The sequence below is a fragment of the Cervus elaphus genome, chromosome 24 (assembly GCF_910594005.1).
Source record: "Cervus elaphus chromosome 24, mCerEla1.1, whole genome shotgun sequence".
Classification (NCBI taxonomy): Eukaryota; Metazoa; Chordata; class Mammalia; order Artiodactyla; family Cervidae; genus Cervus; species Cervus elaphus.
This window is the reverse complement of record NC_057838.1, coordinates 64306168-64334106: the sequence shown is the minus strand read 5'-3', so window position 1 is coordinate 64334106 and position 27939 is coordinate 64306168. Positions and strand designations below refer to the sequence as shown.

The 27939-nt window shown below is 51.2% G+C and overlaps 1 protein-coding gene across 3 annotated transcripts in view; it reads right to left on the bottom strand.

The window, feature by feature from the left end:
- Window positions 1-4004: 4004 nt before the first annotated feature.
- FYCO1 (FYVE and coiled-coil domain autophagy adaptor 1) overlaps window positions 4005-27939 on the bottom strand; it is a 78428-nt gene continuing 54493 nt past the window's right edge. For 2 of the 3 annotated variants that reach the window (XM_043885318.1, XM_043885317.1), the window contains exons 15-18: window positions 23283-23378; window positions 19211-19421; window positions 9754-9863; window positions 4005-7778 (exon numbers count right to left, since the gene is read on the bottom strand). In XM_043885318.1, the coding sequence (XP_043741253.1) occupies window positions 7703-7778; window positions 9754-9863; window positions 19211-19421; window positions 23283-23378 (493 nt within the window). In that variant the 3' untranslated portion in view covers window positions 4005-7702. The remainder of the gene's footprint in view (window positions 7779-9753; window positions 9864-19210; window positions 19422-23282; window positions 23379-27939) is intronic. The other variant, XM_043885319.1, reaches the window with a different exon arrangement.

Sequence of the window (27939 nt, the reverse complement as noted above, 5' to 3'; positions counted from 1 at the left end):
GTTTACAGGCCAAGGGCTGCCACAGCATAGCCTGGTTTATGGAAGGTTATTTTTTGAATAATTGGGGAATCTATTTTCCAGTGAAATGAGAATGGTTTGGAGAAAACTACTCCCACAGCTATCTCGGTCTTGTAGTAACATGTTCTCCAAATGGTTCAGACTTACCAGCTTCCCTGGGTCTTTGGTTTCCTCATCTGTAAGAGGTGGCTGACTTATGGCAAGAGCCTATTAAATTATTTATGCTGCTATTAATTATATGTTATAAATAATAAACCAGTGCTGCAATGAGCTGATCTTTCTCTTCTTTTCCATGAAGACCTGCCAGAACCCAAAGGTCCTTAACCTTTTTTTCCCTTATGTACCCCTTTGACAATCTAACAAAGCCGTCTCAGAACGTTTTAAAATGAATAAAATATATATGATTACAAGGGAAACCAATTACACTGAAGCATAATTCTCTATTAAAATAAATTTGTGAACTAGTAATATACATCTCTTCATGAACATGGTTAAAAAAAATCTACAGCAGGTCTAACAACAACCCTCATTTCATAGTACAGATGAGCATAAATGATATTTAAAGGGTCTGCAACAACTTTCAAGTAACAAGAAAATACCTGTCAGTTCCACCAGTGGCAGAGTCACGGGTCTTGCTAATGCATACTCATGTGGCATGTAGTCTATATTCATAATTGAAGAAGATCTAAATTTTAGCTAGATAGTAAAGGAAAGTGGTCATTTTCCCAAGTTCACAGACCTTCTGAATTCTGTGTATGGACCAGTTTAGGAATCCCTATTTAACCCAGACCCTTTGATACCAAACTCATATTTCTTCCTCTAAATCTTAAATTGTGGACACGTACGGAACTACTTCAGGTTTGGGGAAGGGAATGTTTTTCCATTTACAAATGACCAGTTGGGTAACATGTCCCTTGAATAAAAACATAAAGCCATAAAAAAACTATGGTTGTGAAAAGGTTTTACCTGTAGGATAGTTTCACACCAGGTGGTTCATTTGGAAATATCTTCCTCTCTAAGAATGACATTTCCATCACTGCATCCCAGTGCTTGGACCAATGAGCTGAGAGAGAGGTCCTGATTCCAAGATTTGAGGGTCACTGGCAAAGCTGAATTAGGAGACAGATCCATTAGCTGATTTTACCCCTTTCCTCAAGTTCTAACCAAAGTGGTGACAGAGTGGTGATCATCAAGGACTTTCTGGCGTGGTCCATGGATCACCTCCATCAATATCATCATCTGGCAGACTTGTGAATGAACTGGACCCAATGAACCAGAGTTGATATGCGGCGTGCCCATGACTCTGTATTTTAACGTGCCACCAGGTAACCCAAAGAAGAGGACTTTCTTCTAGGAAACTCTCTGCTACTTGCTTTGTATTTACTGACACTTAATAAATGAACAGCTTGACTCTGGAGCAAAATTGAGCCCTCGGTGAGTCTTGGGCTTTTCCTGATAATACCTGAACCCTTGATAACCAAGGAGCCCGTGCTCCTGATCTGGGCTTAATGGGTCCCTGTCCCTCTTCCACAGGTTCATCTTGGGGGCATGAATGTGTGGTCCTTCTGAGAACACCCAACAGGTCTGTGGGGTCCCTTGCTGGTGCAGAAGGGCTGTCTTTACAAAGACCTCTGGTTTCACACATAGACCCCGTCTGTTGTGCAAAGGCCACTTGAGGGCTGATGCTGTGGCCACCTTGTGAAAGCACGTGGGGGCTTGAAGTCAGCCTCAGAGTCAGAGGAACAAACTGGATTCCTTTCTCCAGGTCTGCAGTCACTGCCTTTGTCGTCTGTTCAGTAAAACCTGCCATTCCCCCGCCTCCTTTCCTCCCATGAGAAAGCCTAACCTGCTCACCTGGCCTGCGGTGTGGCCCTGGCGAAGGCCCTTCCTGCGGCTGACCCTCCTTTCTTACCCCTCCTTTGCTCTGCTATCCTTTGGGCCTCCCCCACCCCCACCCGCCTTCCTTTCTCATGCCAAGGAGAAGACGGTGCCTGCCCCACTGACCTGGCAGACGGATGGGTGACCTCCCAGAAAAGGTGTCCTTCTCTCCTTAGGGCTCAGTGGGAGGTCTCCCTGAAATCGCCTTTCCCTTGAGCATCCTGCCGCAGCCACAGGCGCTCTGGAAATGAGGCCTTCCCTGGGGAAGGACACTCACGCACCTCGGATTTGGAGAGGCCTGGCTTCCTCTGTTCATTATGGAGCTAAGACAACTCATTCCATGCTTCAGATGGGGCTGCCAAATGTGCGTTAACCTCAGCATGAACCTGCCAGAAGGGGTGAGGAAACCACACCAGCCTCCAGCCGCCCCCACGAGCTCAAGGGATGGGGGAGGGACGAGGGGACACACATCAAAGACCAGAGGTTGGTGATTATACTTCGGCTCGGCTTTACAATCTTTCTTCAGAAACCAGCGGGTGTGGGAAAAGTAAAAGGCTGACCTTTCTTTCAACCCTAACCCACTTTGAGCGGCTTTCACAATAGCTCTGCTCTCCCCTGGGTTTTGATGGCTTCAGCTTTAACCGCTCTCTCAATAAAAGTCCGTTTTCTCATTTCAGGCGACAGGTTTCACCATCTATTTGCTCTGCAGATGTGTGTGGGCGGCGGGCTACACTTGCCAGATTTTTCCCACGCATCTTCAAACCAAGAGGGGCTGACCGTGGCTGAAGTGTCCTTCTGAGTCACCCGGGGAATCGCTACATCCTCCGGGCGGAAGAGGCACCGCGGGCAGCGGCACGCGTCTACGGACACTGAGAGGGGCTAGAATTCCCGGAATCGCGTGGGGGCTTGGAAAACCAGGAGCGGAGGTTTGGTTTGCTCACCTGGGGGCGGCTCAGCAGGTGGGGAGAGGTGCACCAGGATTGTGGCGCGGAGGCCCTGGATCCCAGCCCAGATAAAGCAGCCTGTATCTGTGGGTCCCAGTCCTTCTCCTAGGCTCAGTCCACGTGGCCTCTCTGCAGGGCCTTTCCTAGGAACACAGAATTCCTTCTGCTGTGCTTTCAGGCACTTGGATAGAGCACTCTTCCATTACTGGACAGGAGAGGCTTGAGGGCACAGGAGGTTACACGTGTCCAATCCGGTAACCAGCTCACCTCTATCCTCCCCAAATCGCCCCTGTGGGCTTGACCTTTGTCCTTCTCCACCATGGGGGTTTTGGGAGTTGGCCAAGTTGGCCAAGTGGGCTTGTTGATGGCCTAGGGCTGACCATGGTGCCCAGGGTCCTCGCTGATTTAGAGGCTGGTGAGCATCATGCTCTGTGCTCGATGCTGTGGGGTGAGGCAGAGGAGGGAGATGAGGATGAAAGAAACAGGGTCCTGGACCTGCCGGGAACACTTACAGAAAGTGTAATCTCTTCCTGAGTAACTGATGAAAGAAGAGGCCACAGGAGAATCCAAGGCCTCTTGGGGGGAGGCTGGAAGAAGGGAAGTGGAGGGAAGGAGGGCTGCGAAGACCCTGTGGGGCGCAGGGCGCCCCAGAGGTGAGTGCGGATGGACTGCCTGGCCCAAGCTCAGTCCGCCCAGGGGAGGAGTGACTGGGACACGGCCCTCGGGGCCCATGTCCAGGGTCTTCACTGCCCCTCTCTGCTGCCTCCTCTAACAGTTCTGCCTAGATTTGGATCCAGCTTGGCTAACCATGGTTTTAGGCCACCTGTGACCTCCTCCCCGACTCCATCATTCTGGTAAATCAGGCTGCTCTTCGTGGACCAGGGGAGGGCTGGGGAATTTCGCTGAACGCAGAAGCTCTTCTGGCAGAGGGCAGTGGGTTGGTGCACTGGACTGGCTGAGGCAGGTCTGAACTCGGACCTCAGCGCAGACTGTGGGTCCAGATACCAGGTCAATTTGGCAACCTCTTAGAACAGCTGCCTTTTTTTTTTCTCCCTTTTGAAAAGTCACAGGACTTGACACGGCCCAATAGCTTTGTCCCAACTCTGCTGTGTGCAACTGCATCTCTCACCTTACGTCTCAATGGAATGAAACGTGACGCCACTCTCAATGTCAAAGTGTTTATTTAAATCCTGAGATTAAAAATAAGACATTCCCAAATGGTGCAGCAGATGCTATATGGACTGTTTTGGGATACAAAAGTTCCTCACCCCCACTGGGCAGGTGGAGAGTTGGCATTTGATGTGTTTCTGGTAATTCTTTGGCAGATAAAAAAGAGATGGGTTCCCAGACCCACTACCCCATAAGGCCTCGAGCATTGAGGATTGGTCAATTAAAGTGCAATTCCGATTTGAAAGCCACCCAACTGAGGCTTCGCTGTTGCTCTGCAGCCATGGGGGAACAGGAGCATCTCCGGATAGCCCTTGTCCTCAGGTTGTGAGGAAGCCTTTTCATCAGAAATGCCTTCCCAAATTTAAAGATGTACTGTGTTATTTTGAAAAAGTGCTTAAGAGAGGAAAGGCATTATTAACTGCCTTTGTTTCCTTGGAAGCACCACAAAAGAGAAAAATTCACCCAGGGTTCCACTGAAAAGAACCTTTGGGGTAAGTGTTTTGTAAACGTAGATGGCTGATTCCACATTCTCTGTGCCGGGTGACCCTTGGTTCTGAGCATTGCAGGGGGTGGCTCTGCTCTCATTCTCAACACCTCTGAGCTGAGGTTGGGATTCTCCAAGGTGGAGTCACCAAGGTGGGCTTCTAAAACGGAAACTCCTATAAAAGCATATGGTGGACAGATAACCAGAATCATAAAACACAGACATTGAGATTTCATCCCCAAATGGGGATTTCTCTTCAGATGAGTCTGGAATGGCTTCACCACCGAAGGTGAGTGACAACTGAAAATAATTCAAAAAAACCCATCTCCTTTATCTCTGAATTATCTAGTGTGGCTTGTGTTCGTACTTTTCAGACCCTATGTAGTGTTTCGGTTCCAGATTTCTGCTTGAGAATTTCCTTGCCTGCTCTTGGACCAGCGGATGTGGAGTAGGTGGGCTCCAGCCAGAAGTGCTCTGCAGGGGCTATGCTTTCTCCCAAACACGCTTGCTGGCGGTGGATGAGGGTGCTGACAGGCCGTGCTCCCGGGCGAGGGTGATCACTGGCTTCCAAGGCAGTGGTGAGCAAGGCGGCTGGCACTAATCAATACTAAATAGCAACAGTTATTCAGAGAGTTCAGCCAGACCCCAAAGAGGCTGCTGGGGTATTTTTCTTTTTTTTTTTAAGATAGTGATCTGGGATCCCAAGAATGTTTCCTACTTGTTGACTTTTAGTGTTAATTCAGTCTACTGGCTGGGGCCACCACTTTCAGTAGCTGTTTTTCATTATCGTTTGCATTAAAAAGAATACCTCAACCCCCAAACTTCAGTAAAGTTGGGAACTTGCTTAAAGTAAGAAAGCAGTTTATATAAGCCATACTTAAACATGCCAAGATGTCCTCTAGCGGCACAGCAAACCCGAGCTCCCACAGCAAAGTAACGAAGAACAAGAGTCCATTCAGCACAAAAAAATAAACACGCTGCAGAGGCAGGGTGGGGCTGCAGCGGGCAGGCGAGGGCCTTTGTGCACCGCTGCCATCGCCGTCTGCAGTGCTGGCGCGAGGGGCCCGCGAGCTCCCGCGGCAGTGGCTCTGGGCTGGCTTCCCAAGAGCCACAGGTTTTTTTTTAAGCTGCAGTTGGTCCCCTGCTGGGTCGAGTGACAGAGGTTCAGAACAAGCCTCAGATGGAATGTCTCAGGCCTTCCGCAGGAAACACATCAGCCCCACGAGAAATGCTGACTCGAGCTGCAGGTGACGGTGGTAACATGAGCAGAGGGCCGTCGGCTTGGCCACGTCTCCAGGGTATCCTGGGAAAGCTAAGCACTCAAACCGAGATTCCAGATGCTTCGGGGTCTTTTGTTTCTCTCAAGTGGTGATCCAGCTACATCTGATTATCCTTTTCAAGGGGGAGATGGATTTAAAGGCAGGGCAGTTCACTTTCAAGCAGTGTGGCACCCTGTAAGGACAAGCACGCGTCTAGGAAGTCTCTGGGGGCCTGGCTATTTCTGTTTTGGTGCTAGGCACCGTCAGGACCTTGCTCAATGAGATGCTAGAGACTCCTGGCTTTCTCCCAGGAAAGAGAGCACGAGAGGGCCAGCTCTTCTCTGGAAGGTTCTGTTCACCATGTCTCAAGCCCCACTTAAAGTGCCTGGAAGTGCCTATGTCTCCTGTTTAAATGGAAGTTCTGAGTCTACTGCCAAAGTCATTTCCTCCTACCTCTGCTGGCGCCTGGGGGTGTATGGGGTCTGAAATGAACTTGGCCAAGGATTCTTGACCCATTTGTCAGTTTTCAAAACCAGTCAGACCAGGCTCGTGAATGAGGAGATGAAGCTTCGACGTGGTGTGGCTCGGCTTAGTCACTGGGCTAGCTGAAGGGCTGGCGGGGTACTCAGACCTGCAGTTGCCTTGCCAGGTACCCTCTCCCCCGACCACAGCTAAGGTGGGCTGCTTGGTCAGATCTCTGCTCACTGCGGAAGGACCTGGGTCCTGACTGCCCTGTGGACAGGGCACAGAGAGGCCGTCAAAGGTGAGCTCTCTGTGGTGGCAGAAAAGGGCCACAGAGAACAGGAAGATTATCTGCTGCTTGTCCCAGAAAAGGACAGAGGATTCATTTGCTCCCAGGTGTCAGGTGCAGGCTGAGCAGCAGGAAGTGGGCAAAAGGGGTGTGGGGAATCTAGGCAGGTGGGGAGGAGGGCCCGAGAGGTGAGCAAAGAGCCGATTCATGAATTATGCCCGTTTGCACTTGAGTTAGCAAAGACTTCTCTTAAGAAGCCCCCGATTTTTAAAAGTGGTTCCTACCCTGTATATGATCACTAGTAAACGTATCTGCAGAAGCTCTTGTTAATATAAACAAAGACAGGCTGACGAGTGAGCCCCACAGGCTGATGCGTCCAGCCTTTTGGTCATGGCGTGGACATTACCCAGCACCTGGGCTCTGGCCATCTGGACATAGATTGCACTGCAGGCCTCAGTAGAGGGGTTCTGTTTCCCGGATTAGCTTCACTTCTGATTCTTAGGGTGGTATTTTGAGCTGATGAGAGGCCCAGGTGAGTGGAGGGCTTTGCCCCAGGACAGACTTGCTCAGATAGAAGGGCCAGGAGAAAAGTGCAGCTGGCAGCCCCTCTGAGTAGCCCCACACTCCCCGGGCAGGCGGGGACAGGAGCATGACAGAGGAAGCTAGATGGGATCTCAGGCGGGCCCCCAGGCACCCTGACGTCCTTTCCCGGGGAGGACTCGAGGACCCCACAGGGTCTGGCCAGGCATTCCAGCTCATGGTCACCCGTGATGCCTGGCTGGGCAGAGGGGGGCTGTGTCTCTCCATGGGTGGAAGTTGGGACCCCTCTGTCCTAGGAAACTCTTCACAGGAGGCCTGGAGCCAACTGCGCCCCCTGGAGAGGCCAATGGTTTCCTGAGTGTTTAAACCTTTGGCATAGTGTACCTCCGGGTGTGAGGACAATGGAAAATGTCACTTTAGCCCTTTCGAGCCATGGGGCTAAGAGCGATGTGCACAGGGCCGAGTACCCAGTGTGCGGAGCAACGCGGCTCTGAGGAGCAGCCAAGGGCCCGTCTCCTAAAGTTGCATAGTGGAGACTGATAGCTTTAGAGCAGCTATTTTTTGTTTTCTGGGTTTTTTAGGTGCTTTACGTGACAAGTGAGGAGGAGTAGTGTTTCCTGTGGGTAATGTGAAACTAGTAAAATCCAGGTACTTGAGGTTACGGGAAATCACTTCCATCGTAGATCACAGGCCGGTCAACAGTTAAGTGATAAAAGACTTTCTTGGAGACGAATCTGAGGAGATGAACAGGAAAGGAGGGGTTATTCTGAGGGCTGAAGCCCGAGGTGCGGCAGCTGCAGCGACCTGGCTGGGGTGGGTGCTGGCTGACACGGGAAGCCTTGGTGCAAAGACCTCTGCTCCGAGCCTGGGGTCCCTTACAGACTGCGTGGACTCTGCCAGGCCCCCTCACCCCCATTTCCTGTCTGTCTAGCAGAGACATCTTCCTGCAAAGTGTCAGGATCTTAGGACACCTTCGTGGACTATCCTAGGGCTTGGGTGCAGAAATGCCCGTTCAGTCCCATGCTGTGAAGCACCCCTCCTTGCCTTGCTGCTCTGAAGGGGCCCTGGGCGGGGGGTGTCTCAGGGGTCTCGGTGGTCTGGGCGACCCTGGGGAAGTGGGTGGAGCAGGCGTGGAGGGCACACACAGTGGAGGCGAGCCTGGATCTCATTCTGACTGGACATCTAGATCTCTTCCACTGTCGTGCTTTGAAAACCTTGACCAGGCCCTGAGATGACGTCAGTGGCGAGGGCTGCAGTGTGTCTCAGCACCACAGCCGCTCCTAATGCCAACTGCAAAGCTGCTCTGGGGCTGCCTCCGCCCTCAACATGCTGCTCCCAGCCTCTCCGTCAACCTGCGGTGGGGCTCAGGGAGGTAGCAAAAATGCTGGCTGCCACCGCAGAGGAAACTGGGGTTCCACTAAAACCCAGAGGGGCGAGTAGACCCTGTGCCAGGCTGGCCTCCACCCCGTCTCCTGCCCGCTGCCCTGAGGGGCTGAGGCCACACCTGGTCTGACCAGCTTTCTGGACATGCAGAGCCCATGCCAAGAATCCTGCTAACATTCATGTTCCTGGGGGTGGGTGGGGGAAGGGCGGGGAAGGGGAAAGGTGGGAAGCCCATTCTTCCAAGCTCTCCCTTGGTGGATGCCCTCGGCCACATGCCCTGGGAGTTCAAGGCCCTGAGGTGGTGAGAGGGTGGCACTCCAGCGTCTCACCTACTTAATAGCTAAGAAGTTACTGTGCTGAAAGCCCAGCGGGCTGGCAAGGGCGCCCGCGGGGAGGGATGCAGCCGCTAGCTCAGGGCCCTGCTCTGGTGCTAATCAGACAGGTCTTATGAATGAAGTGAGCCCCTACGAAGGGCTTACGCTGAAGCCAGAAGGCCAGCAGCCTTCACCGTGCCAGTCGCACATCTCCATGAAGTAGGCCCCTGGCTCGAGGCAGATGCTCAACCAACACTGGTCCGCTGTCCTACTTCCTTTCTCGGCCGCCCCTCCAGCCTCATCTCCCTACACCCCCATCCTCCTGACCCCTCAACCCCGCACTCGCTCCTGGACCTGCGCCTGGAGCTCTGAAGTCGTGCTCCCCAGAGATGGTACCTGCTGCTCCACTCCCTGGACAAGGGGGCCCAGGGGCCTCGCCTCACAGTTCCAGTCCTGATTAGCTCTGGGCCTTCATTACTTCACTTCCGTCCCATCCATCCATCCATCCATCCATCCATCCATCCACCCAATCCTTCCACTGTATTTTCTGAACTCTTCTCTGGCCTGGGCGGTGGGCATCGGGACGGCAGAAGCAGAAGAGCATCCTCGACAAGAGCCCAGAGCCTGGAGCCAGGCCACCTGGGTTCCAATCCAGCCCCACCACCAGCTGTGTGATCGGGAGAGCCCCTCGTCCAGGCCCTCAGTCCTTCAGCAGTAACACGAGGAGAAAGACAGTCCCGACGGCACGGGCTGCTGTGGGGCTGAAGGGAGTAGTATCAGTAAGAGCAGAGGGCGGAGAACATGCTTGACCCGTGGTGAGACTCTGTAAGTACTGGGTGGTGTGTTACACACTCTAATGGACACTGGAACACCAGAGTATAGGTCTAAAATTAATGAACCACTGATAATCAGCGACTGATAATTAAACAACTTGCTTTTAAACATCCACCTCTGTTCTTGAGGCGGGGTGCGGGGTGGGTTCATCTGGACGCTGACCGAGGCGGTGGCCTACCTGGAAAAGGTGTTGTCGAAGATGAGCAGGTAGATGCCTGGTGTGCGGACTTTGAGCTGGCCCTGGATGTTCTCCTTGTGGGAATTGCAGCGGGTGGTGGGAATGAGCACCTGGGAGGAGAAGCAGATGGGAAAGTGTCACAGAAGTGGAGAGGGCACCACAGAGCCTCTGCACAGACTATTTGGGGGAAGGAAACTGAGGCCCAGGGAGGCTGAATGCCTCGTGTGAGGTCACAGCTGAGCCTCATCAGCCCCCAATTTCGGGGCGTGTCCTTCCACATGCCCTGGGTTTGTCAATAACTTAGAATGGGGGGGGCCCACTATAGACATGAGTTTCACCCAGAATCATGAATAGGTCAGCATCCTAAAAGAATGGTCCCCCCGGCCTCCTCTGACCATGGCCAGCGCCGGAATGCTCTACTGTCCAGAGAAGCAGCTTCTTCTTGGCTTTGGGAAGCAGAGGCTTACTCCAGGTGAAACACTGCCTGGTCCTTTCCTATCGGTGCGAGTGCTACTGCACTCGGGGGTGTCAGAGGATGGGCCACGCCCTCCATCCATGTCTCTTGGGCACTCTGTGAAGGTTCTGGGTCTACTTTCCTCCAGGCTGACCACCCAAGGCTCCACCCATGGCTTCTCACTTGGCCCCAGTCAGTCCATATGTCCCAGAGCCCTTTCATCTTTCCAGGTCTCCAGCTTCCTATCTCCTCTGAGAATGAGAAATTAATCCCAGGAGACATTTATTTTCTGAGAACATTGTTCTCTGGGCCTCAATGTCAGAGGCCAAGTCTGAGCAAATGGCGTGAGCTGGCCAGGGAAGATACTTTAAAGCTAAAGATATAAGAGGAAGTAACACAAAGCCAGCCAAAATTAAAAACATTTTTGGGAGGGCTTCCCTGCTGGTCCAGTGGTTAAGTATCCATCTGCCAACGCAGGGGACACGGGTTTGTTCCCTGGTCTGGGAAGATCCCACATGCTGAGGGGCAACTAGGCCCTCAAGCCACAACTACTGAGCCCATGGGCTGCAACTACTGAAGCCTGCATGCCTACAGCTCATGCTCCACAGCAAGAGAAGCCACTGCATTGACAAGCCTGCGCACAATGAGGAGGAGCCCTCACTCGCTGCAACTAGAGAAAGCCCACATGTAAATATTTTCAACCTGTATAAAATGACTGAATCCAAAACAGTTACAAAGATGTGATTACTTTTTCACCTCAAAGTTGAACATAACTGCCTATTTCTGGAAATGCTACATGGTGGTCACGAAGTTCCCAAAGTGGAGTAAGTTCCCACAAAAGGTTCTGCCCTTAAGAATTTTGTGGTTTAATGGTGATGACAGATAAGAAAACATTCAGTTATGTTGGGTAAGACTGTCACAATAGGTGTACTGGGGAGGGGTGCCAATTCCAGCCTCTGTGTGGGTGGGAGGTGAGGCAGAACCAGGGAAGACTTCCTGGAAGAGGCAACGCTGAGCTAGGACAATTTAGTTAGTACAGTCCAAGGGGCCTCAAAGAGTCAGACAGGACTGAGCACACACACTTCTAACTTACTTGTATCTTTACATTTAAATTTTATTGCTTGTAGGCATGATGGGGTTGGGACTTGCTTTTACCCAACTTGACAATTCCTGCCTTTCAGTTGGGATGTTTACCCAACCTACATTTATGCGACTGTCAATAAGGTTAGGTTTGAGTCTCTCATCTTACTGTTTTTCACTTGTTCCATCTGCTGATTGTTCTCTTTTCCCCTCAAAGCAGTAAGCTAGGGCAATTTCCGGGCTCAACTTGTTCTATCAAAGATCACTGTCCATCAGCGCCTGCTCTACAGTGACTTGAAAACTGTTGCTTCTCATATTTTGTCTGTTTTGGTTATTTCTTGAGAGGGTAAATCTTAGCCATTCTCCCGTGCATCTGAATATGTTGTCCCCCCTGCCTGGCGCAGCCAGCGAATAAAAATAAATAAGTAAGAGACTCAGGTTGGATCCCAGGGTCAGGAAAACATCCTGGAGAAGGGAATAGCAACCCATTCTAGTATTCTTGCCCGGGGAATACCATGGACAGAGGAGCCTAGTAGGCTAGAGTCCATGCGAGTCTCAAAGAGTTATATATGACTGAGCAACTAAGTTAAAAGTGAACGAATGTAAAAAGATACACCATGCTGCTGCTGCTTAGTCACTTCAGATGTGTCCAACTCTGCGCAACCTTATGAACTACAACCTGCCAGGCTCTACTGTCCATGGGATTCTCTAGGCAAGAGTACTAGAGTGGGTTGCCATGCCCTTCTTCAGGGGATCTTCCTGTCCCAGGGATTGAACCCAGGTCTCCTGTACTGCAGACAGATTCTCTACCACTGAGTCACCAGGGAAGCCCCATACCATGCTAACACTGGTCAAAAGAAGCTATATTAGTATCAAAGTAGATTTTATATCAAAGAATATGGCCAGGGATAGTATCATAAATGATAAAGACAGCAATTCATCAAGGGGACATAACGATCCTAAGCACTATCTATTAACTTGATGTAACTGGTATTTATAGGACACTCCACCCAACGATAGCAGAACACACATTCTTTTCCAGTATCAGTTCAGTTCAGTCATTCACTTGTGTCCAGCTCTTTGTGACCCCATGGACTGTAGCACGCCAGGCTTCCCTCTCCATCACCAACTCCCAGAGCTTGCTCAAACTCATGTCCATCGAGTTGGTGATGCCATCTAATCATCTCATCCTCTGTCGTCCCCTTCTCCTCCCGCCTTCAATCTTTCCCAGCATCAGGGTCTTTTCCAATGAGTCAGTTCTTCGCATCGGGTGGCCGAAGTACTGGAGCTTCAGCTTCAGCATCAGTCCTTCCAATGAATTTTCAGCACTGATTTATTTTAGGATTCACTGGTTTGATCTTTTTGCTTATCCAAGGGACTCTCAAGAGTTTTCTCCAACACCACAGTTCAAAAGCAAGAATTCTCAGCACTCAGCTTTCTCTAAGGTCCAACTCTAATATCCATACATGATTACTGGAAAAACCATAGCTTTGACTAGACAGACCTTTGTTGGTAAAGTAGTGTCTCTGCTTTTTAATATGCTGTCTAGATTTGCATAGTTTTTCTTCCAAGGAGCAAGCAGCTTTTAATTTCATGGCTGCAGTCACTGTCCACAGTGATTTTGGAGTCCAGGAAAATAAAGTCTGTCACTACACCAAGTGAACATTTCATGCAAAGATGGGCACAATAAAGGACAGAAATGGTATGGACCTAAGTAGAAGATATTAAGAAGAGGTGGCAAGAATATACAGAAAAACTACACAAAAAAGATCTTCACAACCCAGATAACCATAATGGTGTGATCACTCACCTAGTGCCAGACATCCTGGAGTGTGAAGTCAAGTGGGCCTTAGAAAGCATCACTACAAACAAAGCTAGTGGAGGTGGTGGAATTCGAGTTGAGCTATTTCAAATCCTAAAAGATGGTGCTGTGAAAGTGCTGCACTCCATATGCCAGCAAATTTGGAAAACTCAGCAGTGGTCACAGGACAGGAAAAGGTCAGTTTTCATTCCAATCCCAAAGAAAGGCAATGCCACAGAATGCTCAAACTACTACACAATTGCACTCATCTCACACACTAGCAAAGCAATGCTCAAAATTCTCCAAGTGAGGGGTCAACAGTATGGGAACTGAGAACTTCCCGACGTTCAAGCTGGATTTAGAAAAGGCAGAGGAACCAGAGATCAAATTGCCAACATCCATTGGATCATTGAAAAAGCAGGAGAGTTCCAGAAAAACATCTACTTCTGCTTTATTGACTAGCCAAAGCCTTTGACTGTGTGAATCAAAACAACCTGTGATTCACAGTTTTCACTCTCTTCAAGAGATGGGAGTACCAGACCACCTTACCTGCCTCCTGAGAAATCTGTACGCAGGTCAATAAGCAACAGTTAGAACCAAACATGGAACAGCACACTGATTCCAAACTGGGAAAAAAGTACGTCAAGGCTGTATATTGTCACCCTGCTTATTTAACTTATATGCAGAGTACATCATGCAAAATGCCGGGCTGGATGAAGCACAAGCTGGAATCAAGATTGCTGGGAGAAATATCAATAACCTCAGATATGCAGATGACACCACCCTAATGGCAGAAAGTGAAGAGGAACTAAAGAGCCTCTTGATGAAAGTGAAAGAGGAGAGTGAAAAACCTGGCTTAAAACTCCACATTAAAAAAATAAGATCATGGCATCTGTTCACTTTATGGCAAGTAGATGGGGAAACAATGGAAACAGTGACAGACTTTTCCAGTATACTTGGAATAATCGCTAGGTGGGCCACATTCTAGGATATTAAAAATTACACTTAAAAGGATTCAAACTATAAAAAGTGTGTTTTCTGGCAATGGGGTTAAGTTAGAAAAAAACTGCAGTTGTCTAGAAAATCCCCAAATATCCGAAACTAAATAACACATGAGTCAGAGGAAAGTCAAAAGGGAGAACCCAAAGGCCTGGGAGAGAGAGAACACAGCAGGCTCCCGCCACCACGGGATGCCGGCGCTGACTGAGGCCGGTGGTGGTGAGGCAGCAGGATGGGCCAAGCCAAGCCGGGAGAGGCTGCGATGTGTGAGGACCGCCTGCGTGTGGGCTCTGCGGCAGCTCCCCTACCATGTACAACATGCTATCTTATCAAGCTCCATTAATGGTTTATCATATTCTAGTTCTACAGGGAACTGAGAATCCTGGGAGGCCGAGTGGTTGGGTCTGTTCCTGTGATCCATAACCTAAAAGTTTTGAGGCCAGCCTGAGACATTTCAGCAAGCACACGTAGGAGGAAGTGCCGGGGAGCAAGGCTTACACGGGGACGCCTGTGCGCCCTGCACACCAACCTTCCCACACACTACTTTGATTACAAAGCAAAAGCCAAGAGCTTGTCGAAGCAGGATCTTCTGAAGAAGAGAGGTAAGATAATACTCTATTTCTTTAAAATAGTCTATAGACTTTTTGTTCATTCCAGCTGCTGTTTCTTCCACCATGGTAAAAATCTGTAAGATTTTCTTGCTATTACTTTAAATCAATCAACAAAACCATCTAGGGGAGATTAACAAAGGCTCTGGTGTCAAACTGTGGAAAATCCTTTAAGAGATGGGAATACCAGACCTTACCTGCCTCCTGGGAAACGTGTGTGCAGGTCAAGAAGCAACAGAACTGGACATGGAACAACGGACTGGTTCCAAATTGGGAAAGGAGTGTGTCAAGGCTGTATACTGTCACCTTGCTTATTTAACTTATATGCAGAGTGTATCATGTGAAATTCTGGGTTGGATAAAGCACAAGCTGGAATCAAGATTGCCGGGAAAAATATCAGGAACCGCCGATATACAGATGATACAACCCTTATGGCAGAAAGCAAAGAGGAACTAAAGAGCCTCTTGATGAAAGTGAAAGAGAAGAGTGAAAAAGCTGGCTTAAAACTCAATATTCAAAAAGCTAAGATCATGGCATCTGGTCCCATCACTTCATGTCAAAAAGATGGGGAAACAATGGAAACAGTGTGAGACTTTACTTTCTTGGGCTCCAAAATCACTGCGGGTGTTGACTGCAGTCATGAAGTTAAAAGACTCTTGCTCCTTGGAAGAAAAGCTATGACAAACCTAGACAGTGTATTAAAAAGCAGAAACAAACAAACAAACAAACAAAAAGTAATAAAATAAAAAACACAAAAAGTAGAGACATCACTTTTCCGATAAAGGTCCGTATAGTCAAAGCTATGATTTTTTCAGTAGTCATAGCTATGATTTTTTCAGTAGTCATGTATGGATATAAGAGTTGGACCATAAGGAAGGCTGAGTGCCAAAGAATTGATGCTTTTGATCTGTGGTGCTGGAGAAGACTCTTGAGAGTCCCTTGGACAACAAGGAAATCTAACCAGTCAATCCTAAAGGAAATCAACCCTGAGTATTCATTGGAAGGACTGAAGCTGAAGCTGAAGCTCCAACACTTTGGCCACCTGATGTGAAGAGCCCACTCACTGGAAAGACCCTGATGCTGGGAAAGACTGAGGGCAGGAGGAGAAGGGGTCAAAAGAGGATGAGATGGTTGGATGGTATCACTGACTCAATGGACTTGAGTTTGAGCAAACTCTGGGAGACAGTGAAGAAGAATGGCTGTAGTCCATGGGTTTGCAAAGAGTCAGACATGACTGAGCAACTGAACAACAATTGGTGTCAAAGCCCATACAGCAGAGGTGACAGGAGATGACTGGGGTCCCATGTAAACCTGAGCAAGACAGGTCTCCGCCGTGTGAGATCCTGATCTATACTGCATGTCTGCAAAACAGTCCAGTTGGTTTTACTGATCTCTCTCGAGACTCCAGTGGCCTGGGGCCCTAGTACAGAGCCATGATTCTATGCTAAACGGAAAAACCCAGTCACAAAAGGCCACGTAATGCATGATTCCATTCACATGAAATGTCTGGAACAGGAAATCTAAGGACAGAAGGTAGGTTGTTGGTTGCTGGGAGGAGGTTGCGAAGTGACTGCGAATGGATACAGGGTTTCTTTTTGCTTTATGCAGTGATGAAAATGATCTAAAATTAGACAGTGGTGATGGTTATGCAATTCTTTGAATAATACTAAGATAACTGGATTGCTAAGATAACCAATACTAAGATAACTGAGCATTTTAAATGGGTGAATTACATGTATGTAAATTGTATCTCTTCAAAGCTATTTAAAAATAAAAAGTCAAGCTCCCTGTCCCGGCTCCTCCCCTGACTCCCAACAGCCCCAGGCAGGCCTCCGGCTTCTCTGGGCAAAAAGAGAGGCAGGGCCCGGGTCTTGGATCCCAGGCTTCAGGCCAGTGGTCTGCATGCCTGTGGCCTCAGGTCCGTGATTTACTGCTTCTTTTGTCAAGTGCTTCCCAAATTTCTCACCTCATTGATGGAGGAGGGCCCTCTGGAGAGAGGGTGGTCCCGGGTGGGGCGTATCTGATGTGCCCTAGAGATGGGACTGGCCTGCCACGCTGTTCCCTGGCCTAGACACTTCTCCTGTAACCCGTGCCCCCCTCTCACCCCCTCCCTATAGCTTCTCTTGGTTTGGCCCAGGAGTCTCCTGCTTTGATCACTGCCCCCCAGGCTGGGTTAGACGCCCTTCTTACTGCCCCCCCCAGCCCCCGCCCGGTGCCACCCCATCATGACAGTCACCACCTGGAGTCGCAGTTGTTTCTTTAATAGGGCCTCTCTCTGACAACACTCAGCTCCTCAAGGGCAGATCCCAGCACGGCCCTTCTCTCCTGATCCTCAGTGGCCCTACAGAGCCCACCTTACCACACAAGTTCAGTGAATGGTTGTGAACTGAGTGCAAGGACCCAGCCCAGTTCCTGATGTCTGAGCCTCCGTCACCATGAAACCTAAGTGCTGCGAGGGGCACTATGTCCTCTTGTTCCCACAAGGTCCAGGCTGGTCAGGGCATCACTCGGGGAGTCTACATGCGAAATGCTAAAGAAGTGAGTCTGGACACAGATTCTCCAGGCTGATGCCTGTCTGGGACCTCAGGCAGATGTAACAGCACCCCCACAGCGGGCTGGGAATGGCAGAGGAGCCGCGTGAGCACCCACTCACTCACCGTGAGCTTCTTCTGCCCCCTGGTGACCACTGTGGGAAAGACAACGGCTGCCACACCCTCCAGGCGGCAAGGGAGCCAGAGATGAGGATCCTGACTGAGCTCCTGAATCCTGGGAGGAACCAGCCAGGTCTTCCAGGGCCATGAGGATTAGCCAGGTAGTGACTGAGCAAGGAGACAGGTGTGGACACAGGATGTGTCCCCTCCCTCTCTCACCACGGACATCCACCTGTGTCTAATCTGGGCAGACGCAGGGCTTCAGCGCTCAGCCGGCCGTGGGAACACGAGGTGAACAGCGAGGGTGCTGGAGTGAGTTCTGGGCAGTGCAGCTGTCTGTTCGTGCAGAGCTGATAAGCCCACTGCTTAAGCTGCTCAACCAACTGCCCAGGCAGGCTGCTCTGGCATGGCTGAGCCTGTAACCGCTCTCCAGCCACAGGCCCAGGACCTCCCAGGTGGATGTCCAGAATTGCTCAGGAAGGAGGGGCTCCCTACACGTGTGGCGAGGTCATGAGCCACCGAAAGGAAAAGAGGGGCAGGGCAGTTTTTAAATAAGAACGAGCAGGAAACTCTGATCAAGAAGGCCAACTCAGGGGGCCAGACTTCAATTTTAGGCATGAATCTGAAGAGGAGAAACATCACAAAGCAATCTGTAATCAGCAGGTATCACAAGGACAGGGATGGCAGGAGAGCAAACCCAGAGGGACAGACGTCCCTCACGTGGATGCTGGAGCTGGAGTGGTGATCCGTGTGCCCAGCACACCCGAGCCTGGCCCTCCTGGGGCTCTGGGCCCTCCCCAGACCGCGACTTGAGCCCCTTGGGACACCCCGAGGACCACAGGCATGAGGGACTAGTGGATATCACCACAGACACTTCACAGAAGGCTTCTTTCACACCACTTCAAATTGCTCCTCTCCAGCTTCACTCTTAGAAAATGGAGATTTTGTATTAAAAGCCTGGGATGCACCATGAGCCTGTCCTCATCATACCTTCCACTCACAGTGATTCCTATGGAGCTCGAACTTCCATCACCGCTCGCCCCCTGCCTGCAGAGACTCAGGCAAGGAATTCAGACCCCGTTCCCCGCCCCCCGCCCCCCGGCCCATCCGCTTTCCGGCCCACAAGGAACCAGCCCCCACAGAGGCCTATTTGCTGTCCTGGGCTCTGCACTTATCCCATCCTTTCTCCTCTGACTTCTTAACCTTGATCGAGACCAATGACTCTCAACCTTGGTGCCCACTGGGATCACCCAGGGATGCCTGGGTTCCCCTTAGTGATTTTGATTTTTGGGTCTGGGTTATGGACTCAGAAGTGCGTTTAAAAATGTTTCCCAGGTGTTTCTAATGTGCAACCAAAACTGAGGATGACTGTCCCAGGCAGTCAGCGTCACATGCTTAGGATTTCTCAGGAGTTTATGAACTGGTGTCCACTACTGAGGTTCCCAACCCAACCACCCAACTGACACAAAGGCTGTGAGTCTCCTTCGACCAATCTGAAGTGAGATGCTGAACGCCCTAAGTTCAAAACTGGAAGCAGAGATCTTGGTCACCACCTCCCGTGATGACTCACTCTTGCTCTCCACGATTCTGTTAAAATACGATCCTTAACCTGAGTCACACATCTGTATTCCTTTCAGTTTCACCTACCGACCTATCCGAGAGGTCTGTCTGAAGCCGACCCAGGAATGGCCTTCAGAGACAGCTCTCAGGCCCTTCCGTCCCCACTGGACAAGCCCAGCTGCATCGCCTGCTCTGCCTGATGCAGGCCGGTGGGCTTTTCCACCCTGGTTTCCCTCTGTGTCTTTCTCAGAACAGTCCAGGGAAGGGCTGTCCAGGCATCCTGCTGGCAGGGAGCCAGCCTCACCTTACACTGATCCAGCGGTGTGTCCTCGGCCTCCTGGAAGACCACGCTGAAGGAGATGCTCTTGGGGTCAGAGGAGAAGACCCAGCTGATGGTGAGGCCTGCTTCGGCCACGGTGATGGGGATGAGGCTGTAGGTACTGGACCTCACAAACAGCTCCCTGCTGCCCTCCCCGAAGTTGGCGATCTCTTCCACCGTGAGGGGTAATTTTATCCTGAAACATGAATGCAGAGAGGGGCTTAAACACAGCAGGGAAAGCGCTTGAGTTCACTGGCCAGGTTGCCTGTAACTCAGAGGTGACTGGAGACAGCTAGAGGCTGCTGAAGGTTGGCCAAGCCTTTGGTCACCATGACTGACATGCTCAATCGTGGGAGAAACCCTGATGTGCAGCCCACGCCATCAGCTGTTTCCTAAGCCCTTACTATTAACAGATGCCTGGCATAGCTCGAGGCACTGGGGACACAGGAGTGAAAAATACAGACGACACTCCTTGTCTTCACGGAGCTGGTGTGGTCCCTGCGAGCTGGCAGGAACTGAGAGATGCCTGGGCCGCTCTGAGCCCCTCGAGGGCAGGAAGTGTGTGCTGAGGCCTCAGTTTCCACAGCTCTCCTGCGGCTGCCCTCTGCCCAGCGGTCCACTCTCTCTTTCTCCTTCCAGCTCTTCGCTCTCCCGCTTTTAACTGGTTGGTACCCGCAGAATGCACACCGCTCTCCCGCTTTTACCTGCTTGGTACCCGCAGAATGCACACCATCACCTGAAACTTCCTGCCCTGTCGGTGATCTCTCTTTTCAGCAGAAATCCGGGACCTGCCTCAAGATTTCAAGGGGGCACCCTGACGTGCATTTCTTAAATGCAAATGCCCTAGACTTGCTAATGCAGGGTAGGATGAGGGCCCTGGGGAGAGAGGCTTCTGGGGGCCATGTCCCTATTCTCCTCCTCATTAGCTGGATTAACAGCCAGTTCCAAAAGCTTAAAGGTTTGGGGACAGTGAGTTCCTCGGTGGGACGGAGGGCATGGTGCTGGCTCCCGTCACAGGTCTCAGCCTCACGTCAGCCTCAGGCTGCAGCCAGGGACGACCACGCCTGCCTCTGGCTGGTGTGAGGATTATGTCAGAGGATAAACCTCCCTAGAAGGGCAAAGTCTCCCTCATTAAGGGCCGCACTCCCGGCGGCTCTGCAAATCCAGAGGCAGCAGCTGAGTCAAGGCCACGAAGGTGGGGCCTCCAGGAGGAGCTGCAGGTCAGCAGCGTGTGGTCCTCCTCTCCTCTCCTCTCCTCAACCGTGAACGGCCCAACTCTGCTTGCCAGCTTTGGGTTTGTTCTCGTCTACACACGAGGAAGCTAAGATTCAAAAAGACAGAAAGACTCTACCTAGGTCCACACAGGTCTGAGCCAAAGCCACTGCCTTTCCACTATACCAACCTGCCTTTTGTGAAGAAAAATACTACTGCCCCTTTAACACAGAGGTGGAAACCAAAATTCAGGGAGGGTAGGTTACTTGCCTAAGACTGCACAGGGGTGCAAGCGGTGATGCTAAAGGTTCCAAAGGTGTAAAGGTGGCTGGGAATACTGGCCAAGCTTTGCAGATGAGAAGACTAACTGATGATTAAAAATCCAGAATACTCTAAAGAACAGCTCTGATACAGCTTGTTCACTCGTGAAAAATTTAATTCCATGGACCATTTTTCCATGTGTTAAAATTAGCTTTATGGCTAGTTATAGTCAAAAATGGAAAATTCTGAAAGAGATGGGAATACCAGACCACCTGACCTGCCTCTTAAGAAATCTGTATGCAGGTCAGGATGCAAGTTAGAACTGGACATGGAAAAACAGACTGGTTCCAAACAGGGAAAGGAGTACGTCAAGGCTGTATATTGTCACCCTGCTTATCTAACTTCTATACAGAGTACATCATGAGAAACACCAGGCTGAATGAAGCACAAGCTAGAATCAAGACTGCCGGGAGAAATATCAAAAACCTCAGATATGCAGATGACAACACCCTTATGGCAGAAAGTGAAGAAGAACTAAAGAGCCTCTTGATGAAAGTGAAAGAGGAGAGTGAAAAAGTTGGCTTAAAGCTCATCATTCACAAGACTAAGATCATGGCATCCGGTCCCATCACTTCATGGCAAATAGATGGGGAAACAGTAGAAACAGTGACAGACTTTATTTTTTTGGGGCTCCAAAATCATTGCAGATGGTGACTGCAGCCATGAAGTTAAAAGATGCTTATTCCTTGGAAGAAAAGTTATGATCACCCTAGAGAGCATATTAAAAAGGAGAGACATTACTTTGCCAACAAAGGTCCATCTGGTCAAGGCTATGGTTTTTCCAGTGGTCATGTATGGATGTGAGATTTGGACTATAAAGAAGGCTGAGTGCCAAAGAATTGATGCTTTTGAACTGTGGTGTTGGAGGAGACTCTGAAGAGTCCCTTGGACTGCAAGGAGATCCAAGCAGTCCATCCTAAAGGAGATCAGTCCTGAATATTCATTGGAAGGACTGATGCTGAAGTTGAAACTGCAATACTTTGGCCACCTGATACAAAGAGCCGACTCACTGGAAAAGACCCTGATGCTGGGAAAGATTGAGGGCAGGAGGAGAAGGGGACGACAGAGGATGAGATGGTTGGATGGCATCACTGACTCAGTGGGCATGAGTATGAATAAACTCCAGGAGTTGGTGATGGACAGAGAGGCCTGGCGTGCTGCAGTCCAAGGGGTCGCAAAGAGTCAGACACGACTGAGCGACTGACCTGAACTGAACTGATAGTTAGGAAAAAAAAAAGGTCTTGTCCAATATTAACAATTTTCAAGAATCTGATAATAGGTGGAGGGGTCTGTTGTGGAAAAGCGGTCTCATGACCTGGAGATCTTGCTGCCTCACTTACTCTGACAGGAGGCCCCACGATGCTGGGCCATTCCATCACTTTACGTCCCAGAAGTCTGCCCTTGCACCCAGTGACTGGATAGTGCCCTTTATCTTTTCTCACTTCCGAGACCTCACCTGCTCAGTGAGAGGACAATACTCAGTCTCGCCAAGGGAGATGCTAATGAGAAGATAGCAAGGGTTTGCCATCTCTGCTCAAATGTAATCTTAAAAAAGTCTGTTGTCTACAGCACTCACATTACAAACGTAAATTCTACTGGTCTCCCTACTTCTGTCCCTGCAGAGTCACTCTTCACATGGCAACCAGAGTGACCCTGTTTCTAATGTAAGTCAGGTTAAGTCATGCTTCTAATCCAAATCTAATTTAAAGCTCCTATCTCCCTCAGATTAAAAGTCCTTCCAACGGCCCAGAAGGCCTGGGGTGAAGTGGGCCCTGTCTCCTCTCGCATGCAGTCTCTCTCCCGCTTTCTGCTCCAGTCACACTGGCCCTTCCTGGATTCCTCGAATACACACCAGTCACCATCCTGCCCCAGCACAAGCACTGTTCCCTCTGCCTGAATGCTGTTCCCTCACATATCTGCATGTCAAGTTCTTCAAGTCTTACCTTCTTAGTGTTTTCTGTTTAAAACTGAGGGGTCCTTTTTTCTTCCCCAGTAAGCACCACCTTGTAACACACACAGGGCACAGACGTGCGGGAGGAATGACTACGAGAGGACAGGGAAGCCTTCTAGGGTGATGGGACTGTTCTGTATCTTCACTCTGATCACATGGGGGGGGGCAATCATTTTTCTTTTCTGGATCAAGCTTTCCTCTTTGGCAGAACGGGGAGTAGAACTGATTGGGTACAGTGGCCTGAGATTGTATAAGCCACTGGCCAAGCAGGACATGGGGGCCGCCAGATAATCAGTGATTAAACGGTATTATTTGTCTAAATCTAAGCAGTGTACACTATAAATGGGAAATCTTACTATATATAAATCTTACCAAAAAAAGGAAGAAGAAGAAAGGAAAAAAGAAAAAGTAGCGCACACTTTGAAAGTCACTATGGGTGCCCAGCCCGAGCACAGGGGTGTTTTCCAGGGGGGCCGTGGAAAGGCCAGCTCCTCTGGCGTTCCCCCTCTCCTCCCCAGATGTGACCTCCCCACCCCGCCACCCCAGCAAGGCCAGCTAGGGCCCACGACTTACATCAGTTCCCCCGACTTCAGCAAGCAGATTTCGGAATCCTGCCCCACGGGCATGTCTTCAGCATCCTCAGGGGTGAGCGAGTTGGACGTGGTGTCCCTGAAATGTCACAAACACAGCCGGCTAGCTGTCAGCGCATAGGCCCGCAGTCTTGCTGGAGTCCAGCAGCCATCCCCAGAACACATGGGGAGCCTTCCGATCACGGAGGCAGGGACAGAGCCCGCAGGCCCTGTGTCTGGGGAGCCACGGGGGCCAGGCTAGGGCAGGCAGGATGGCGAGGTGTGGGGGGACAACAGGGCCGCAGTGACCTGCCCGGCACAAACGGGCCGCCCTCCTCTCCCACGCCAGCAGAGTTACAGCCGTGGGGCGAGTGTCCAGCACCACGGATGCCAACTTCACAGCGCCAGTTTCTGACTGGACGAGCCTGCTCTGGCCCTTCCCCGAGGAACAAGGGCAAGGTGAAGGGGCGGGAAGTGGCACGGGCAGAGAGGGAGGTGGTGGGGGCCCCCTCGTACAAGGGGGGCAGACCCACACCATGTCTCCTCTTCCCTCACAGCCCATGGTCTGCCGTCCAGAGAACCAGCTGCTGGAGCTGCCTGGCAGGAAAGAGGTACCGTGGTTCCCAAAGTGTGCTCTGTGGAACACCTGTGTCTGGGGAGGGGAACCCCGTACTCTTTCTCCGAAACTCACGGCATTCTTACACCGTCAAGGCTCTGAGATGTCCTGCAGTAAAGGCAGCTCCTAAATTTTAAATCTAGTGTTCCCACGGAACGTTTTTAAACCCGACTGAGTTGCCGCTCCTTGGCGCGTACTGGCCACAGGTCACTGATGGGGACACGGAGGCCTCACCGGCTCTCACGCGGCTCTGGGGGCAGGAATGTCTGTGCAACACGCAGTGCGCTGCAGTGACCACGACACACCGGGAGTTTGGGGGGGGTGCCCGGCGCCTCCCCCAGGGGCGGTGACACACGCGGCAGCCGCCGCCCGCTCCCAGCGCCCATGCTCCTGCACCGCAGACTCACCCCACCCCCGGTCACAGTCCCGGTCACGCTGCGCCTTGCCCGTCTGCAGGGGTCTCACCTCCCCCTGGCCCACCAGATCTTGCAAACAGGGGCTGCGGCGGGACTGTCCCTGCCCCAAAGGACAGGCCACGGCCGTCTGCAGGTATCAAAGCATGTCCATGATACTTGCTGAGAAATACACACGGGGGAGTGAATCCTTAGTGTGGAGATCCAGGATGAGAGGGCAGAGGGAATGCTGACGAAGTCAAGAGAAGAATCGGGGACAGATCCCAAAGGAGGAAGACTCCGAGTCGCTCAAGGGGTGGCGGGCGCTGGGTTAGCAGAGCCACACCTGAGGACAACCTGCAGCCCCTTCACCCTGAACGGGTTTCTCTCACACACAAAGCAGGCTGCAGCCTGCCGACTTACAGCCTCTCTCTCTGGAGGACAGCGGCACAAGAGAGGCCTCTGTCCTCTCAGGAAACCTCTGCGCATGAGACCTGGCCCTTCAGACAGCTGGACGTCACACCTGCTCCCCACGAGGCTGGGCCGCTGCTCGCCCCACCGTAGGGCCCCACTCCCCTCCCCATCCTGTCTACTGCTGGGGGCCGAGGCCACTGACTGCCACAAGCTGCCCAGGGCCCTGCGGTGAGGGTGCAGGTGGCGGCTGGCATGCAGGGGGCCTCCAGGGCTCCCAACATAATCAGACACCCAGTAGGGCCCAGGTGTCCGGCCAGGGATGTCTGTGCAGTCTCCATCAGCACACGACAGGTGGGAGAGCCTGTCCGCAGACACCCTGCCCTCGGGTCTGAGCGCCCTGAGGTCCGAGCAGTGGGCACCCTCTGGCTGGAGCTTGGTGTGGATCCTGGGGGAGTATGGCTTGTGTGTGTGTGAGGGGGGAGAGGGGGGCATGCAGGTGGAAGGGGTGGGCAACTCTCCAAGGTGTTCCAGTCTTGGCTTTATGACTAACTCGGACTCTGGGCGAGCCCCTTCCTTCTCCAAGTTCTCCTCTCTAAGAGGGAGGAGATGGAACCAGCTGGACTCCAGTTCTGCTGGCTTAGAAAGGCTGTAAGTTTCAAAGGACTTGGAAAAAGCATTCCACTGGCCAGAAGGATCTGGGCTTACTCTGGCAGGCACTATTTCCAGGGAAGGTGCAACAAGAACATGTTCTGAAGTATCTGCTGCCAACAAGGGCAAGCCTGTCACTCATTTTTCTCCTTGGCCCAGCCCACCTCTGACCTCCTCCCTGTCCAACACCTCCTTCGTGTTCATCTTTCAACTGCTGGCTTCCAGATTCCTACACTGCCGTCACAGAATGTTTGTGCGAGAAGCAGCTCAAAGAATCATCCAGTCCAACCTCCACTTAACAGCTGGGGAAGCAGAGGGGCAGGGGAGAGGAGTCTGGGGTCCCAGGGCCAGTCAGCTTGTCTCGTTTCATTTGCCCTCAACCTTGTCCAAAGTGCAAGTACCATAAATGAGAAAGATAAATGACATATGTAAAACAAATGCTGAAAACTGTGGTTCGTTCTCTCAGTTTTCCTGCATTAAAAATAAAAGACATCAGGGGACTTCCCCGAGTGGCTAAGACTTTACCTTCTGATGCAGGAGGCATGGGTTCAATCCCTAATCGCGGAACTAAGATCCCGCATGCCATGTGATAATGGTGCTAGAAAACAAGCTGAATACCTCTAGGCAAAAGGGCAGTGACAACAACTGATCATACTTTGCACCAGATATGAGAGATTAATTCAGAAGTGGATCATAGACCTAAAAGCAAAAAAAGAATTTTTAAAAAAGAAAAAGAAAAGCCAAACAGTTAAAAAAATTAATAATAAGTGAATAAATAAAAGATGCCGGGACTTCCCTGGTGGTCCAGTGGTAGCGACTCTCTGCTCCCACTGTAGGAGGCACAGGTTCAATCCCTGGTTGGGGAACTAAGATACCACAAGCCGTGGGGTGAGATTGAAAAAAAAAGTCCTAATCTATTATTTCTTCTCCTCCTCTATCTCCTCACCTCTCTGACCATCACGACACAGACAACCTGATTACCTGCAAGTATTACCAGAGTAGGTCCCACGACCCTTGCCAGTCCTGGCTGAGGCCCCGTGCCGGCGATCTCTGTGACGGGGGGGTGGGGTGGTGCGGGAGGGGGGAGTGTGCATGGGTGGGTGAGGCAGTCTCAAAGGCGATGATTAGGGACACAGACTTTCCTTTCAATGACTCTTCAAACTGTGGGTTACAACCCAATCAGTGAGTTGTGAATCAGCTGAGTAAGTTATGATGCATATTAAAAATAAAATAGAAAATGTCAACACATTTTTGTATCATGGTAACGGAGAAGGCAATGGCACCCCACTCCAGTACTCTTGCCTGGAAAATCCCATGGACGGGAGGAGCCTGGTAGGCTACAGTCCATGGGGTCGTGAAGAGTCGGACACGACTGAGCACCTTCACTTTCACTTTTCACTTTCATGCATTGGAGAAGGAAATGGCAACCCACTCCAGTGTTCTTGCCTGGAGAATCCTGGGGACGGGGGAGCCTGGTGGGCTGCCGTCTATGGGGTCGCTCAGAGTCGGACACGACTGAAGCTACTTAGCAGCAGTAGCAGCGTGTGCTAAGGATAAGCATTGTTTTTAAGAGGCTCTTGTTTGACTTTATGTCTACACACAAACACACCTGGGTAGTCATGTAAATTTCTGCAGCAGAAAATGTTCAAGCAACTCTGCTGGAAGATGTTAAGGGATTTTGAAGTTTGAGGACAGGGAACAAATGCAAGGCCACTAGGGGGCACCCTCACTCCTTTTGTAGACACTGAGATGTTTCAGAAAAGCTCACGGTCCACAAGTGACCTTCCTCCTCCCCTTGCTCTGGCTGTGGGAGCTGACTGCTAGCTATGGTGGCCTCTTGTGGGTGACGGCACATCACCCTGTCCTGTCTATCTGAGCTTCCGTCCCTGAGCCTGTGGTCAGTCAAGCGGAACCTGTACCGAGGCGCGTATATCTGTCACCTTGCCCTCTTGGGGGTGGTCATCTTGGCCACCCCTGCCACATTTGGCCTGGGCACCTGCCTTGCATACAGCCAACGTGGTTTTCTGTCCCTAATGTCCTCAAGGACATGAGCAAGGTTTGCTCCACTTCAGAAGCAAGCAAGAATGAACTGGAGACCACGGGCAAGGACGCCGAGGAAGTCCCCAGCAAGGTGGTCCAGGGTCCACGCCTGTCTGGACGAGGGGTCACAGAGGGGCGCTCTCCAGCTTAGTATCTGCAGCTGGGATCTACGGTATTTTCCTGTCACAAATCAAAACGCCTCTGCCCCTTACTTGCTTCTTTAACTTCAATCCTGCCAACTGCCCGGGGAGCAGACTCCTGGCTGCTCAGGTTGTCTGAGGAAGGCATGGAGCCTAGAGAGCCTCCTGGCCTGCGTGTCCTGCTGACAGCCTTCCTCAGAGGGCCCCACCCACCCCTCCACCACGCCAGGCCAGCAGTTAGGAGTGCTGCTCTGCCTGTTACACGGGGCCTCCTGTGGACTGGAGAGGTCTCTGCTTTACAACTGCTCTGCCCAGTACAGTACAGTACCATTGGACTCATGTGGCCGCTTAAATTGAAGTTCATCAGAATTAAAACAAAACTCAAAGCTTGGCTCCATGGTTGCGGTGGCC